Source organism: Crotalus tigris, unplaced genomic scaffold, assembly GCF_016545835.1.
Source record: "Crotalus tigris isolate CLP2741 ecotype Arizona unplaced genomic scaffold, ASM1654583v1 scf7180000020588.15403103151:6194809, whole genome shotgun sequence".
Classification (NCBI taxonomy): domain Eukaryota; kingdom Metazoa; phylum Chordata; class Lepidosauria; order Squamata; family Viperidae; genus Crotalus; species Crotalus tigris.
The window spans coordinates 2403806-2421900 of NW_024098092.1; the positions used below are offsets into that span (position 1 = coordinate 2403806).

The 18095-nt window shown below is 48.1% G+C and overlaps 1 protein-coding gene across 8 annotated transcripts in view; it reads left to right on the top strand.

Annotated features, from left to right (window-relative positions):
* SAMD11 (sterile alpha motif domain containing 11) overlaps positions 1-18095 on the top strand; it is a 121768-nt gene that overhangs the window by 96070 nt on the left and 7603 nt on the right. For all 8 annotated transcript variants that reach the window (XM_039367174.1, XM_039367175.1, XM_039367172.1 and 5 more), the window contains 5 exons: positions 2411-2581; positions 5706-5844; positions 10143-10258; positions 11273-11351; positions 12674-13374. In XM_039367174.1, the coding sequence (XP_039223108.1) occupies positions 2411-2581; positions 5706-5844; positions 10143-10258; positions 11273-11351; positions 12674-13374 (1206 nt within the window). The remainder of the gene's footprint in view (positions 1-2410; positions 2582-5705; positions 5845-10142; positions 10259-11272; positions 11352-12673; positions 13375-18095) is intronic.

Below are 18095 nucleotides of genomic sequence, written 5' to 3' on the forward strand. Positions count from 1 at the left end.
TAATCCTTCCTTTCCATCTGCAGTAGCATCCTTATTGCACTCAATCTCGTTTTTTTTTTTTAATTTTAAAAATCGAACATTTTTGCTGGAAGTAGGTGAATTCAGCCGGATTCCGCTCTCGAATCAATTGTGAGGAAATCAATCCCATTTGTTTTGCGCATTCGGATCGATATGAGTCAGCCTGATTGAATTTGGGGTCCCTAAAAAAGCAGGTCCTTGATTTTGTTTAAGGGACCGTTCGAATTTACAACGGCGCTGAAAAAAGTGACTTAGGACCGTTTTTCACACTTAGCGACCGATTGTAGTATCCCCATGGTCCCACGATTTACATTCAGGTGCTTGACAACTGACTCACCTTTACGATGGTTGCAGCTTTGTAGCCCCCCTCTTTTTCTTTCTCTGTCTTTCTTTCTCTCTGTCTCTCTCTCTCTTTCTGTCTTTCTCATTTTCTTTATGTCTCTGTCTCTTTCTCTTTTTCTTTCCCTTTCTATCTTTCTCTTTCTCTTTTTCTCTCTTTGTCTCTCTCTCTTTTTTCCCCTCTCTCATTTCCTCTTTCTGTTTATGTCTCTTTCTCTTCCCCTTTCTCTCTGTCTCTCTCTCTCTTTTTCTCACTCTTTCTTTTTCTCTGTCTCTGTCTCTCTTTTTCTTTCTCTCTGTCTTTCTTTCTGTCTCTTTCTGTCTCTCGTTTTCTCTGTCTCTGTCTGTCTCTTTCTTTCTCTTTTTCTTTCCCTTTCTCTTTCTCTTTCTGTCTTTCTTTTTTCCTCTCTCTCTCTGTCTCTCTCATTTTCTCTCTGTTTATGTCTTTTTCTCTCTTTCCCTTTCTGTCGCTTTTTCTCACTTTCTTTCTTTCTTTCTTTCTTTCTTTCTTTCTTTCTTTCTTTCTTTCTTTCTTTCTCTTTTTCTCTTTCTGTCTCTGTCTCTTTTTCTTTCTCTGTCTCCCTCTCTTTCTCTCTCTCTCTCTCTTTCTCTTTCTCTCTCTCTCTCTCATTTCTAGCTTATTAGGGGAGAGGAACAGGATCTAAATGATTGTGCTCTTGAAATGGAGGGTTTTTTTTCCTTCCTCTCCTGCACACTTGCATGCACACCCGTGTCAGGAAGGGGATGACAGACAGTTGCTGCAATCTGGTGGAGTTCTCTCCTGGGAAGGCCGTCAGCCCCGCTGAACGTGGGCGGGCATGTCAGTCAATGGCAGGGGGTATTGGCAGCAGGAAGCCTGGGGGGGTGAGTTCAAAAAGTCTAGACAAGGCTGCTTCCTTCCCTGGGGTGAGGGGTGGGTTGCAAGAGCTGAGCGGCGTCTCTTCTCTGCTTCTCTCCTCCCCAATGAAGGGGGTCTCCAAGCCGGAGAGCAGGTGGGCTAGAAAAGGGGAAAATTCCATTTTTTGGGCAATGCAAGAAAAGTTTGAGTTTTGTTTTTTTTGTGTTTTTTGCATTTTTTTTATTTTTTATTTTATTTTCAGTTTTCCATTACATCATAAAAAATACTTCAGATAAAGCATAAAATAAATTTATACAAACAACTTTTGGAATTTTAAGAGAGCAGTTCCACTTAAAAATCAAGGTGTATATCTCTTCATTTTTTCGTGGTGGGTCTTCTTTCTTCCCATCCTTTCACGCCGAGTCTCCTTGTGGTCTCTCATCCATCGACAAACAAGGATTTTCTTGGCTTTTAGAAATCAGATTAACACTCAGCTCGGTCCTGCCTTGCATAGCAACGGAAAATCTAGTCCCGATTCTGGTTGTAAGTCGAGAGATAGGAAGCACTAAGGCTGTGCTTCAAAACCGCCTTCAAATGCTTGACAATGATAATTTGTGGCTATAAATGAATTCATCTCTCCTTCTGCAACCTGCATTTTTCCACCAAGTTGTGGCTTTCTCTGATACCAAACGGTAGTTAAACATTTCATACAAAAGTGATGTATAAGTAGCGTGAATTAAAAACAAGGAAAGAGAGAAAAACCAGCGAGGCTTCCTCCAGCTAGCATCTTCCAACGCCCGTGAACAACTTTAGTCTTTGCTTGCAGCCTAAAAGCAAAAAGACATTTAAACCGGCTCTGCTTTTGATGTGCCGCTCTTGCTTAATTCTCTGTTTAGCAACTGTTTTAGGGAGAGTGGAAAGAAGGCGCAGAACCCTGGACGAAAAGTCCTTCCTAGAAAGAAATATGCAAAAATAGTTAAATTCAGCTGCCCTGTTGCTGCTTTGCAAGCTAAAATAGGCTAGACTCAAGTTGGTAGGGGATTTGACACTCCTTAAAATGAGGACTAGTTGGCTGCCAAATCATTTTCAACTTCTATATTCAGAATCATGAGGACTGGAAACTTAACGTGGCAGCGTGGGAAACTGTGTTAGATTTGCAAGGTCCACTTCTTTCTCACTACTCAGCCTTCCGTTTTGGGCCTTTCTGCCCCACAGAAAACTCACACACACCCCTGTTGGAGGGCCCGGTGACCCAGATGACTCCCGAGGAAGATTACCGGCGCTTGATGTCCGCCCTCAACGAACACAGCACTTTTGAGGAGCAGCAGCAGCAGCAGCAGCGTCTCTACCAGTTGGCTGGCGGGATATCCGTCCCGAGTCACAGTGGTGAGGATGGGGAATTCTGGGAATTGAAGTCCACACATCTGGAGACTCTGGAAAGGGTGCAGAGAAGAGCAACAAGGATGATTAGGGGGATGGAGGCTAAAAGATAAAAAAAACAGTTGCAAGAAAGGTCTAGGCCAGGGGTAGGCAACCTTGGCTCTTTTATGACTCATGGACTTCAACTCCCAGCATTCCTGAGCCAGCATGGCTCAGCTTGGAAACCTCTCCCTTTCCCCTCAGCATGGCTGGCTGAGGAATTCTGGGAGCTGAAGTCCACAAGTCATGAGGGGGCCATAGTTCCCCATGCTGGCTGAGGAATTCTGGGAGCTGAAGTCCACAAGTCATGAGGGGGCCATAGTTCCCCATGCTGGCTGAGGAATTCTGGGAGTTGAAGTCCACGAGTCATGAGGGGACCATAGTTCCCCATGCTGGCTGAGGAATTCTGGGAGTTGAAGTCCACGAGTCACGAGGGGACCATAGTTCCCCATGCTGGCTGAGGAATTCTGGGAGTTGAAGTCCACGAGTCATGAGGGGGCCATAGTTCCCCATGCTGGCTGAGGAATTCTGGGAGTTGAAGTCCACGAGTCACGAGGGGACCATAGTTCCCCATGCTGGCTGAGGAATTCTGGGAGTTGAAGTCCACGAGTCATGAGGGGGCCATAGTTTCCCATGCTGGCTGAGGAATTCTGGGAGTTGAAGTCCACGAGTCATGAAGGGGCCATAGTTCCCCATGCTGGCTGAGGAATTCTGGGAGTTGAAGTCCACGAGTCATGAAGGGGCCATAGTTCCCCATGCTGGCTGAGGAATTCTGGGAGTTGAAGTCCACGAGTCATGAGGGGGCCGTAGTTCCCCATGCTGGCTGAGGAATTCTGGGAGCTGAAGTCTGTAAGGTTTTCCACTTAACCTCACAATTGCCCCAGCATTACTCAGGAATTTAAAAGAGCCAAAGAAACTCCTGAGCCGAGGTTTCAGCAAGCAAACAACTTTTATTTTGATCAAAACAGAGTTGGGTGACCCCATCTGTCTTCGTGGCTGGCAGAGAGATGAAGGCAACAACCAGAAAAGAAGTCTTCCACCTTTTATACCTTTTCAGAACAAAGAGATCAGGTCTTGGTACCAGGCATAAGATGGCACAAAAAAACAATTCTTAGATGATGACTCATACACAGCAACCCAGGCTTCATCTGTAACTCCATTTTCCCCCTCCCCTTACTGTGCTCTTTTCATATAAGCAATCACCTATATCTAAAGCATGAAACCCTTACTTTTCCAATATATATATAAAGCATCTGATCAAGCAATTAACTACAAAATAATGATTACAAAATAACAAAACAATGATTACATGATAACAATATATGTATCAATATAAAATGGTTACTATATATAAAATAAATGCTAATGTCAAACTTAAACATACTAAAATCATAAGCACAATAAAATCCCTTCAAGTCCACGAGTCATGAGGGGGCCATAGTTCCCCATGCTGGCTGAGGAATTCTGGGAGTTGAAGTCCACGAGTCATGAGGGGACAATAGTTCCCCCATGCTGGCTGAGGAATTCTGGGAGTTGAAGTCCACAAGTCATGAGGGGACAATAGTTCCCCCATGCTGGCTGAGGAATTCTGGGAGTTGAAGTCCAGGAGTCATGAGGGGGCCATAGTTCCCCATGCTGGCTGAGGAATTCTGGGAGTTGAAGTCCAGGAGTCATGAGGGGACAATAGTTCCCCCATGCTGGCTGAGGAATTCTGAGAGTTGAAGTCCAGGAGTCATGAGGGGGCCATAGTTCCCCATGCTGGCTGAGGAATTCTGGGAGTTGAAGTCCAGGAGTCATGAGGGGACAATAGTTCCCCATGCTGGCTGAGGAATTCTGAGAGTTGAAGTCCACGAGTCATGAGGGGACAATAGTTCCCCCATGCTGGCTGAGGAATTCTGAGAGTTGAAGTCCAGGAGTCATGAGGGGGCCATAGTTCCCCATGCTGGCTGAGGAATTCTGGGAGGTTGAAGTCCATGAGTCATAAAAGAGCCAAGGTTGCCTATCCCTGGTCTAGTTTAATAAAAAAGGAGAACTAAGGGTGACAGGATAGCAGCATTCCAGTATTTGAGGGGCTGACAGAAAGAAGAGGGGGGGGGTGTCCATCTCTTCTTCAAAGTCCCTGAAGGCAGAACAAGAAGCCACAGATGGAAACTAATCAAGGGGAGAAGCAACCTGGAATTAAGGAGAAATTTCCTGATGGTTAGTACAATTAACCAGTGGAACAGCTTGCCTCAAGAAGTTGTGGGTGCTCCATCACTGGAGGTTTTCAAGAAGAGATGGGACAGCCACTTGTCTGAAATGGTATGGGGTCTTGGGGTTGGACTAGAAGACCTTCAAGGTCCCTTCCAACCTTGTTATTCTGTTGTTATTCTATTCAAAGTGGCCAAGTTTGAAGAACACTCTTTACAGCCCATAAACTCTTTTAACACTGGGCATTTTGGGGCGGGATTGTAAATTCAGGACGGCTGCTTCTGAGCCTTGTAAAGTTTTTTTTTTTTTTTTTTGCTCTGTCGCCTGGAAGATGTTTTAATTCACTCTGGGTGCTCAGAGGCTCAATTAAAAATGGTGTTTCTGCCAGGCAAAGCTCTCAATGATACGCAGACGCCACGCGTGGCACCAACTCGTCTTTAATTATTTAGGATTCCTTTGCTCTGTTTATTTATTTGTGGCTTAAACTGTGGCGCCCACTTCCTTCTCCTGCCCCACTCACCCCCCCCCGGTGACCGTAATTCTGCATTCCTCTCCTTGTAAATATATATATATATATATATATATATATATATATATATATATATATATATATATATATATATATATATATATATATATATATTGTAAGCTGGCATCAACCAAAAGCACAGAAAACGTTCTGTAGATTCAGAAGACCAGAGTTAACTTTGGCTAGCTCACATCCCAGAGATCAGCTGAATTTTTTTCTCGAAGCCCAAACGTGCCCTCTCATGCGGGAGCCTTGGGTCGCGAATGGAACTTGGCACATGCTCAGAGGCCCTCTTGACCCACACACACCAAAGGACAAGCTGAATTCGCCGGCGAGTCTAATCTCGATTTCATTGGATTCCTCTCGGCACAGATATCCTCCGGGCGCGTCAAGAAGTCGCCTCGCGAAACCCCAGCAGCATAGAGCCTCACCTTCCCTCTGCCAGCAACTCGTCCAGCCAGCGCAGAAAACAAGGACTTCCCCAGCACCGGGATTCACACTTCACTGAGAGGTATCTCCTACCTTCGTACAGGTAGTCCTCGCCTTACGACTGTTTAGCGACTCTTCAGACTTACGACAGAGCTGAGAAAAGCGATTTACAGTCGGTCCTCACACTTATGGTCACAGTCGCCATTTTAACCCACATTTTTTTAATGGCATCGTTAAGCGAGACACCACAAGGTGACCCTTCCTCGGTGGGGAAGCCAGCAGGGAAGGTCGCCAATCGTCCCCTTGCAATGTCTCGCTTAACGACCGCCTCAAAAATGTGGGTTAAAAATCAGGGCACGGTCAAATTGAGGCCTCGCTTAATGACCACATTGCTTAACAATTAAGTTTTCCAGTCCTGGGGATGGCGGTCGTAAGTGGAGGACTCTCTCTCTCTGTAGCCCTTTTGCAAAACTGGGAAGGTCTGGGGCTCGAACTTAGCCAAGAAACGCAGGGAGATTTATGGCATCTCCCTTTCTCCGGGAGGTGGGGGGTAATGCACATGGTGTGTGTGTGTCTGTGTTGGAAGCCCTTGGCGTGGTGCTAAAATTCCATTTCAGCTTCCTGTCGGACTCTACAGGGAATTCAATCAGCACAGGGAGGCTTATTGTGGCAGGAAGAATAATTAGCTGCTGAAAAATTCAGCCGTTTGCTAGAGGCAGGGAAAGGAAGATCCCTTTGTGGGTTCAGCTGCAGATGGGATCCAGGGGGGGGATCCTAGCTAAGAAGGGGCTCACAATTGGCTCTGGAAAGCAAGCAGAAATGGCCCAAATTCAGCTGAATCTTGCATATTTTTAGGAAAAAGAGGGGGGAAAAAATATCTCAGCATCCTTGCCCAGAAGCCATTGAGTGTCAGGGAGGGAAATGGCCTGTTTTGGCTTTGCTGGTGTTGGAGACGCTGAACCGACAAGAAAGTTGCTTTTCAGGTAGTCCTCGACTTACAACAGATCCGTTCAGTGACCGAAATTACAATGGAAGTGGAAAAAAGTGATTTAACGACCGTTTTTCACCCTTGGATTGCAGCGTCCCAGGAGCCACGTGGCCAAAATTCGGTTGCGTGGCAACCGGGATGTATTTATGACCTACGGACAGCCAAATATCAGGGTGTTTTTGGCAATTCCAGTGTTCAGCTGGGGAATTCTGGGAGCTGCAAAGCGGAAACGGAAAAGGAACGTTTGTTTTCCATGCCGTCAGCCCAGCTGTCTCAACCTGGACTTTTCTAATTCCGCGAGACTACAATTCCCATCGTGGTTGGGGGGTGATGGGGTTTGTAGTTGACCCATGAACTTGAGGTCCGAGCGCTCTCTCAGATAGCCTGCTGGGGGCTGTGTTGTCAGTGGGAGCGACGGAGTTAAAACGCAGCGCGTTTTTTTTTTTTTCACGTGGGCCTGCTAACGACTTAGAAACATCGATTATCTGAAGGCCATTAGTGCTTATTGTTTAAAAAAAAAAAGCCAATACTTTTAAAGCTTAGCAAACCATTTGTCTCCTCTTAAAGGACATATCAAGTTTAGCAACACCGAGTTCAGAGCTTCTAATGTCTTTGCATGCCGGTTTGGTGTTTGTGTGTGTGTGTGTGTGTGTGTGTATGCGCGCGCGCGCGCGCGAACAACGCAAAGCCAAGAGCCCAGGATAGAAACCAGATTGATCCCTTCCCCCCCCCAAAAAAAAGTCGATTCGTTTTTTTTTAAAGTCTGATGTTGCATTGACTCCCGGCACCTGGGGCTGCAAGGGCAGGATTAGAACTCGGGGCGGGAACGGCGGAGAAGCCATTTCGGCCCAGAGTGTGGGAATTTGAGGGTATTTTAAGGGGAGAGAAGCGGATGAGGGGTCTGCAAACGCCAGAATGTCTTGTTTTGCTGCCCCACTAAAAGACCGGGGGGGGGGGTCAGGGGAAGGTCCATCTGTTTCACCAAACAAGGGATCTAGTGGCAGTAGTTATGGGGTGTGACCCCCTGCCCCCCTGCAGAGGCGATCAGATTAATACCTGCCGTGTGATAAGAAACCTTGGCCCCGCTTAATCCTCGCCGAATAACGTCAGTGGCTCCTGCCAGCTCAGCTGTCGGTAAGCAGATTGGCCTGGATGACACCGGATTCACAAATGCCCTCTGCCAATCCCAAATTTGACCCATTTTCCTGCCTCTTCCTGGGACGGAAATCCTGGCTTAGGGTGGGTGGGAAGCAATGACCCACATTGTTCAAGTGGGTTTTTTTCTGTGTGTTAAATACAAGTTTCCAACCTCAAGGATCTCGCTTCCTGGATTTGAGATGCTCCTCGGTGCCGGTTGCGGTCACAAAGGCAGATAGTCCTCACCTTCGCGACCACAATGGTTAGGCCCAGATTTCCGTCGCTAAGCGAGACATTTGCTAAGCGAATCGTGTCCCATTGACTTCCCCATTGGCAATCTTTGTCGGAAGGGGGAAATCACATGATCCCGGGACGTTGCAACCGTCATAAATACGAGTCGGTTGCCAAGCGTCTGAATTGTGTTCCCGTGACCCTGGGGGATGCTGCAACGGTCGTGTGAAAAACGGTCGCAAGTCCCTTTTTTTCAGTGCCGTCGTAACTTGGGAACTGTTCTTAAGTTGAGGACCACCTGCAACATCCGGAGGCGGCTTTACCCTGATTGCCATTTGCGACTTTCTTATCCGGCTTCCGACAAGCCAAGTCGATGGATGGGGAGGGGGCAGAAGCCAGCTTTGCTTAACGACCGCCTGATTTGCTTAACGACCGCAGCGACAAAAGTCCACAAAAACCACGCCGCCGAGTTTAAGCGATTTGCTTAACCGCCGCCTTGTCCAGCGACGGCAATCCGGGGACGGCTACCTTTATCTCCGGAGAAAGAGGCACAAAAGAGGAGTGGGAATCGGGACAGACAAGGGTTGGGGGGGGGAGGGCTCACCGAACCTTCTCCCCTCTGATGCCCCCCTGAAAAAAAACTCTGTGTGGTCCCTCCTCCTCCCCCCTCCATTCCCCGTGGGCTCAGCGGGTCATCCAAGGGCCACCAGTCCAGCGGTTAAATGGCACTTGATTCTCCCCTCCAAATTGGTCTTTAATCCAGCAGGTGGCAAGCCTGCCCAGCTTCCCCTCCTTGTGATTACAGCTAATTACGATCCGGGACCTGCTCCTCCCCCGGACCCCCCTCCTCTTCCCGGACCCCCAGCTTTAATTGTCCGTTATTCATGGTCTCAGCTGTCTGTCCAACGGTGGCGTGGGCTCGCCCGTCGCCCGCCGAAGCCACCTGGACTAATTGCAAGGCCAGAGGGATTAAGGTCCGGTGATTATACCCTTCATGCTGTAATTACATCAGCATCGCTTGGCTGCTGCGCCAGGGCTGGGCGCCCTGAAGGTCATGCGCTGCGTTACCTGAGATTAATTGGCGCTGCCAGCCAAGTGCGAGGCGCTGGCGGGAGCAGTTATGCGATTAGCATTAACATTTCAACAGCCCCCCAATCGATCCACAGCCCGCCCGGCCGCGTCCTCCAGACACCGGGAGCTGTGCAATTAGTTTAGAGGAAAGAGGGGGGGAGAGGGGAGGGGGATGCCCAGGGAGGGGGGGGCAGACAGAAGAGAAGGGCTGGAGGGGGAAGACAGATGGGTCGAGAAGCAAAGAGGCTGTGTGTATGTGTGGTCTGGCAAGCCGGAGGGTTTAATCCACGTTTGCAGATTTCCTGGCTGGAGTTTTTTTGGGGGCCCATTTCAGAAGTTTTGTGCGTGGACCGACGTCGGTGTGCGTTTGTGTTCTTCCAGTCTTTCCTCCCGCCAAGCATCTCTGGAGACACCCCCCCCCCAAATAAGCCCCTAGCTAGTCATTGGCAACCAATTTAGCATCAATCTGCTTGCCCGATCCATTTTTTTTGTTTTGAATGGAAAGCGGGGTGCCGTAATCTAGGGGGACCGTGTGTCCATCATCCCCAGCAGAGAGATAAGACCCCCTAACTAACCAGCCACTAACAGGCTGCTGGGTCTGTTCCAAAACTGCCTGAGAGCAGACCCCCCCCCCCAAGGCTAGGTGCCCCTTTTGTGGGGTATCCTTGGTTAGGGCCTCCAACCCATTTGATCCAGACACGGTGGGATAATTTTCACCCCGCTTCTTTTTGACGATGGAGCACCGGAAGTAAATTTGGGCCATTTTTGAAAGGGGGGGGGGCTGTGAGAAAGCCAGTTATGGGACCCTAGCTGGGAATATATTTTTGCTTGTTTGTTTTCTTTGGGTGTTTAACAGGAAAAAAAAGACAGAATGCTGAAATATTGACGTCGGTTTATCTCTAATTGCCTCCCAGCAAGTTTTAATGCTCTCCTTTGCGTTTTTTTCTCTGTAGGGAGATGTCCCACCCCCCACCTCTCCTGTCGCCCCAGAATGCTCCCCACATCGCTTTGGGACCTCACTTGAGACCCCCTTTTCTTGGGGTGCCTTCGGCTTTGTGCCAGACGCCAGGTAAGAGGCCCCCCCACCCCCGTGCTGTGAAAGGGCTTTGGGAACGCCCTGGGGTGGGGTGAGGAGAACGGAGGCTTTAAACTGGGAGGAGAAGGCGGTGTCATATATATATATATATATATATATATATATATATATATATATATATATATATATATATATATATATATATATATATACCCTAAGGGCCAGTTGTGGGAGTGGGGTGACTACAGAGTGGGTGTGTGGGAGGGCTGGATAGGGAGCCTGAGAATGGAGGTTGCTTCCCTTCCTTTGCTCTGCTGCTTCTTTTATTAATTTCTTCTCTCCGTGTGGCCTGTTCGTTAATGCCGTCCATTAATTAATTGGTTTGCTAATTCTCATTCTACGTTCTTCATTTTTCTCTCTCTCTCTTTCCCCTGGGGTCTTCCTTCCTGCCTTCCCCCCTCCCTTACTTGTCTCTCTTCTTTCTTCCTCCTTCAGTGTCCTTCCTTCCTTCCTCCTTTTTTCTCCTTGTTTTTCTCTTTCCTTTTTCTCTGTTTCCCTCCCTCCCTCCTGCTGCAATTTCCCCGATTTATTTATTTATTTTATTTATTTATGAGACTTATATACCGCTTTAAGTGCAAGCACTCTCTAAGCGGTGTACACCAGTAAGCAATGTGTATATCTGTATTTACATTGCCCCCAACAATCTGGGTCCTCATTTTACCTACCCCGGAAGGATGGAAGGCTGAGTCCACCTTGAGCCGGTGAGATTTGAACCGCTGACCTGCTGAACACAGTCAGCTAAAGTGGCCTGCACTCTAACTGCTGCGCCACCTCGGCTCTTATTAATTCACCCCTCCAGTCTTCCTGAGTCTGCAACTTACCTTCTCTCTCAACCAGTCTCAATTCCCAGGCGGACCTTATTCCGTCCCCAGGTGGACCCTGCAGGGAACTGAACCTTGAGTGTGCAAAGCTCAGCCCCCTCCCCCTTTGCCCTCGGCCCTCTCCCCGTCTCTTGTAGCCTGAATTTCACGTTGCTTCCTTTTCAAGGTTACGGTTTCCTCCAGCCGGCCCAAGCGGAGATCTTTGCACGCCAGCAAGAGATGCTCAGGAAACAGAACCTTGCCAGGTGAGAGTTGCAACACAACCCAAACGCACACAGGGCTTGGCACCCGGGGTCTCCTGCCCGCCTCCTCGTTCGTCCCCGGATGACCAGCAATTATCGAGTGGACTTGGCAAAGCCCGGCCAATGGGGCTTTCGTTTTATCCTGATTTTTTTCTGGGCAGCTGACCTTGTTTAAAGAACATGGGAGATGGGAATTTCACTCTTTGGGCTTGGCAGTGCCCTCGGGTGCCACCCACGCTGGGCTCCACTTAGCCCCCTCGCTGACCGGGAGGAGACGAAGGAAGAACTAAAAGCAAAGTTGAGCTGGCCACTTCGTGAAAAACCTCTTTATGTGGAAGTAATTTCACATTGCCATTCATTTTGGGGCTAGTTCAGTATCTCCGTCTGTGATTTCCTTGTGGTCTCTCTTCCAAGTACTAATAAAGCTTGCTCGACCGCTGAGCCCAGACAGAGTATTGGGGAAACAAAGTAGAAGAGATTGGGAAATAATTTGAAAGGTGCTGTGTTGCCGGATGTTTGAAGGGTGGAAAAAAAATCTCCTTCCAAGTGTGATTCATGTTGAACAGGATCTCCAGTTTGACCAATTGGCCAGGTTTAAGTAGATCCTTTGGATTGCTTTAGATTTTCTTAAGAAGCATCCCTCAGCACCACCCCCTGAGGCGGCTGACTGGATCCCTCTTTAGAGGCAAGGCTCTTGATGAGGCTGAGAGGGAAACAGCAGGCCTCAACAACCACAATTGAAGACAAAAAAAATCTGTTGCGATGAGTTTTGCTCCATTTTACAACCCGGTTGTTAAGTGAACTCAGCTTCCCCATTGACTTGTCAGAAGTTGGCAGAAGGGGATCACGTGACCCTGGGACACTGCGACCGTCATAAATATGAATCAGTTGCCAAGTGTCTGAACTTCGATCACGTGTCCATGGGGGTGCTACAACAGTTGTGTGAAAAGAGATACGTGCCCTATTTCCCCGAGAATAAGACCCAACTGCAAAATAAGCCTAGCATGATTTTTCAGGACGCTCATAATATAAGCCATACCCCAAAAATAAACTCCAGTTAAGATCATCAACCAGACAGGCACATTTAGTACTGTATTTCTCCGAAAAGAAGACCTAACCGGAAAATGATCCCTAATGCATCTGATGGAGCAAAAAATTAATATAAGACCGGGTTTCATTTTGGGAGAAATACAGTAAGTCAATGCCCTTGCAACTTCCAACGGTCACTAAAGGAATATTGTCGAGACTACATGTAATCATTGGTGGCAGCAGTGGGATTTCAGTTACGTCTCTTCTCTCCCAAACCCAATTCCCTGCCCGCCTAGGCTTGAGATGTCAGCGGAAATTATCCGGCAGAAAGAACTGGAGAACCTTCACCGCCAGAGGCTCCTGGCTACTGACCCCATGGGTTTGCACCCGGGTCTGCCTCCGGACCACCCCGCCTTGCGCAGCCTCCACGACATCCCGGAAGGACACCCGCTTCGGGACGAGCTCTCCCGGAGGAACGCCATGCTGGTCCTCCGGCACAACAACGCTCCGCTGCTATCGCTCAACCCCCAGGGGGTCCCCACCGCCTCCACCACCCCTCCCAAGGAGCAGAGCACGCGGAGGGGCACCCGGAAGGCTGCGCACTCTCGCTGCGAGGCGCTGGGCCAGAGCGAACCCAAAGACTTGTTAGACAGCCGCCCGCCGGACAGCAACCACGAGGAAATGAAGGACTCGGATAGCGAGGCCGAAGCGACCGACGAGAAACCGGATGCACTGAAGGCTGAGAACAGCGGCGGGGTCGGCGAGGTTAAGGAGTGCAAGGAAGTGGCAAAGACTGGGGAGGGCGCCAAAGAACTGGGTGAGGTGCCAGCTGGGCAGAACACGCCCTGTAGTTCCTCCAGTGCAGAATTGCCCAGCTATCTCCTGGGTCCGACAATGGGCAAGTCGGAGGTCAAGCTACTCCCCACGGCTTCCCTCCCACCACCTCAGCCGCTCCCGTTCGGTTTCCCGTATACGATGAGTCCGTATTTCCATGCAGGTGAGTGAGCGGGAGGGGATGGCTGGCATACTCAGATGGGGGAGAACACTCTTTTCCTTTTCTTTTCCTTTCCTTTCCTTTCCTTTCCTTTCCTTTCCTTTCCTTCCCTTCCCTTCCCTTCCCTTCCCTTCCCTTCCCTTTTTTTGGAGAAGGGCAAAATGTGCAGAATTCCCAGGTGGAATCTGGCAATCCGATTGGGCAAAATTTCCCCGTTTCTGGAGAGGGAAACCAAAAGCCACCGTCCCCACCTTTCTGAAACATCACCCAGATTTCTTTTGGCTTAAGAAGGTGTGTAAATCCATTTAAAAAAAAAAAATTAGACAATGGTTATCTAACCAAAGGCACAGCTGGAAAGCTCTCTCATTCCACCAAAAAGTTTTGTTTGCAGAAAAAAAATTCCTCCAGGTCTTTTTTTTCCGAGATCGGAACTTCTGCAAGAGAGTTTGAAACTGACCGGTTTGTGTCAGCTCCCCTCAAAGAGTTAAATGCACTTTTCCCCTCTTTAATTTGCAGAATGAGTTTTTTTTTACTGAGATGGGTGGAGAGGCCGGAGACTCTGTCCAAAATAATTTGTGAGCCTTTTCCAGAGATTTATTCCCTCTGTACACACACCCTGTTTTGGTTGCCTCATCTGTGCGACTGTTAAAATGTTCATCACATTCCCAGCCCGAGAGGTTAGTGGGGAAAAATGTGTTTCATAGTCTTGCTTCTGCTTTGTCTGAAGAGAGAAATCTACTCATTTCCGATAACTTCCTAGATAAATCCATGCAGCTTTCTCGGCAGCAGAAAAGATGTTTTTTTTTTCCCCCTCCTGGAGTTTCTGAATGGCTTTTCATTCAAGTCTTCAACAGATATTTATTTATTTTATTTATGAGACTTATATACCGCTTTAAGTGCAAGCACTCTCTAAGCGGTGTACACCAGTAAGCAATGTATATATATATTTACATTGCCCCCAACAATCTGGGTCCTCATTTTACCTACCCCGGAAGGATGGAAGGCTGAGTCAACCTTGAGCCGGTGAGATTTGAACTGCTAACCTGCTGAACAGTCAGCTAAAGTGGCCTGCAGTACTGCACTCTAACTGCTGTGCCACCTCGGGGTATTTTTTTTTCCCAGGAGAGAGCTTAAAAGGTAAAGACAGTTGGAATATTCTCTAGCTTCTTTTTTTTTCTGGGAACTCCTGGTGGTCTTCCATCCAATCCAGCCAGCTTTGTTTTCCTCTACACAGCAGCAGCCAATGCAACAGTTATTGTACTGTCCTATATATATCTGAAGGGGGGGCTTCAAAGGGTTGAGTTGAATACCTGGAGGTGGTCCTTGACTTAACCACCACAAGTTAGTAACACAGTTGTTGAGTGGATCTTGCTTCCCTGTTGACTTTGCTTGTCCGAAGTTCGCAAGAGGAGATCACGTGACCCCAGGCCACCGTCATAAATCTGAGTCCGTTGCCAAGGATCTGAATATTTATCACATGACCACAGAGACGTTGCAAGTGGTCGTAAGTTTGGAAATGGGTTCTGAGCCCCTAATTTACAGGGCCGTCGTAACTTTGAACTTTGTCTTGGAGCTGAGCAAAATGGATCTTTTGGGGATGGGTTTTTGGGGAGGTCCACATAACCCTGGTGGGAAAACGGAGCAGAAGAAGAGAAGACGCGCTTTGTAAAATGGCCTTCACCACTCGGAAGTAACTCCACTGGTCCCAGCAAGATGGACCTGGTTCTTTAGAGAAGTTTGAGAGAAAAATTGTGGATTGTTGGGTTAATTCCTTGGTCCTGTTATAAAAAGCAGAGACCCTTTGGGGAGGGTGATGGATGGCTAAAATTCTTGCATTGATCTGGCGTCTGCAGAGCAATTAGCGCTAGCTTCAGAGAGCCTTGCCTTGACCTCCATCCACCCATCAGACTGAGAGATCCCCCTATGGATTGAACGCCTGTGTGGGCAGGTGGGCTGAAGAGCTGGTGGATCTCTGCATCTGGGTCTGGTTGGAGAAGAAGTCCAGGAGGAAAGCCACGTTGGTCCGTGCGATCAAGAACCGGAGCGATCTTAGCATGGTTTCCAAGTTGCAAGGCAGAAGTTCTGGTGATGTAGCTGAATCGGGTTTGTGGTGCCTCGCTTGAGCGTCTGCCTTTGAGTTACGCCCGATTGTCCAAGAGGAAGAAAAATGAATAGGGTCGAAGAAGAAAAAAACAAGGGGTAATGAACGTGCAAAGGAAGATAACGCCACACTTGGAATACTGCATCCGGTTTTGGTCGCCACGATGTAAAAAAGATGTTGAGACTCTGGAAAGAGTACAGAGAAGAGCAACAAAGATGATTAGGGGACTGGAGGCTAAAGCATATAAGGAACGGCTGCTGGAATTGGGTATGTCTAGTTTAATGAAGAGAAAGACGAGGGGGGACATGATAGTAGTCTTCCAGTATCTCAGGGGCTGCCCCAAGGGAGTCAAGCTATTCTCCAAAGCCCCTGAAGGCAGGACAAGAAGCAACGGATGGAAGCTAATCAAGGAGAGAAGCAACCTGGAATTAAAGAGGAATTTCCTGACTGTTAGAACAGTTAACCAGTGGAACAGCCTGCCACCAGAAGCTGTGAATGCTCCAACACTGGAGATTTTTAAGAAAAGACTGGACAGCCATTTGTCTGAAATGGTATAGGGCAGAACCCAAAACACTCAAAGAGCCACTTAGACTGGGAGCCGCAAAACCCTTTTGATATCTGAAATGAAGATAACACTGCATATATCCTGTTTTACCTTTATTACAGGTGTATATATACATATACGTACACACACACACACACACACACACATCAATAAAAATATAGAAAAACAAACACCAGGATAAAAATAAACAAGACCGTTTAATTAATATAAACAACTGGTAAGTAAAAAGAGTTACTGAGCATATGTATACATACATATACATACATATATATAAAAGATCATAAAGGTAAAAAAGGATATATGCAGTTACTAATATCAACCTTAAGCATAATAAAATCCCTTCAGCAGTGTTATCTTCATTTTAGATATCAAAAGGGTCTCTCTCTCCCTCCCTCCCTCTTTCTGCACTTAGTCTGCCAGTCTCTCTCTTTCTCTTTCCTCTCTCTCTCTCCTTCTCTTTCTCTCTCCCTCTCTTTCCTTCTCTCTTTCTCTCCCTCCCTCTCTCCCATCTTCTGCTCAGCTGGCTTCAAGCTGTTCTCCAAGTTGACTCATGGACTTCAACTCCCAGAATTCCTGAGCCAGCATGGCTGGGCTAGCTGGCTCCTCCCCTTCCTGCTTCCTGCAGAGACGCAGCCAAGGGAGGAGCCACGCCCAGAAAGCGGCTCGCACCTGTGGGAGAAGCCGTGAGTCCCCTCTCTTTTTTGCTTGCTTGCTTGCTTGTGCACGCGCACACACACTCTTACACACACACACACACACACACACACACACACACACACACACACACACACACACACACACACACGGAGGGGGGGAGAGAGAGAGAGAGGAAGAAAGAAAGAGAAGGGAAGCGCACGTGCCTCTCTCTCTTTCTGCAAATGGCGGCGGAGGCAGAGCCACGTGCGGCTCCGGAGCCCCAGGCTGCAGACCTGCAAGTGAGTCTCTTCTCTGAGGCCAAGGTCCCAATTTTGTCTTCAGGCCTTCCTTTCTTTCTTTCCTTTCTTCCCTCCCTCCTCCTCTCATTTTTTCTTCTTTCAATTTTCTTTCTTTCCTTCCCCCTCTTTCCCGCCCTCCTTATTTCCTTTCTTACTTTCCTCCCTCCTCGTCCTTTCATTTTTTCTTCTCTTTCATTTTATTTCCTTCCTTCCCCCCTCTTTTTTTCTCTCTCCTCTCCCTCCCTCCCATCTTCTGCTCAGCTGGCTTCAAGCTGTTCTCCACGCAGCTCAGGGGAGGCCCCCTGGGCTCTTTTATGACTCGTGGACTTCAACTCCCAGAATTCCTGAGCCGGCATGGCCGGGCTAGCTGGCTCCTCCCCTTCCTGCTTCCTGCAGGGACGCAGCCAAGGGAGGAGCCACGCCCAGAAAGCTGCTCACCTCGTGGGAGAAGGGCGTGAGTCTGCTCTTTTTTGCTTGCTTGCTTTTACACACACACACACACACACACACACACACACACACACACACACACACACACACACGGAGGGAGGGGGAGAGAGAGAGAGAGAGAGAGAGAGAGGAAGAAAGAAAGAGAAGGGAAGCGCACGTGCCTCTCTGTCTTTCTGCAAATGGCGGCGGAGGCTGAAAGAGCCACGTGCGGCTCCGGAGCCCCAGGCTGCAGACCTGCGCGTGAGTCTCTTCTCTGAGACCAAGGTCCCAATTTTGTCTTAAGGCCGCCTTTCTTTTCTTCTTTCTTTCCTTTCTTCTCTCCCTCCTCCTCTCATTTTTTCTTCTTTCATTTTTCTTTCTTTCCTTTTTCCCTCCCTCCTTATTTCCTTTCTTACTTAGTTCTTTCCTCCCTCCTCGTCCTTTCATTTTTTCTTCTCTTTCATTTCATTTCTTTCCTTCCCCCCTTTTTCCCTCCCTCCTTCCTTCTTTATTTCCTTCCTCCCTTATTTTCTTACTTCTTCCCTCCCTCCTCTCATTTTTTCCTCTTTCATTTTTTTCCTTCCTTCCCCCCTTTTTCCCTCCCTTCCTCCCTCATTTCCTTTCTTATTTCTTCCCTCCCTCCCTCCTCCTTTCATTTTTTCTTCTCTTTCATTTTTCCTTCTTTCCGTCCCCC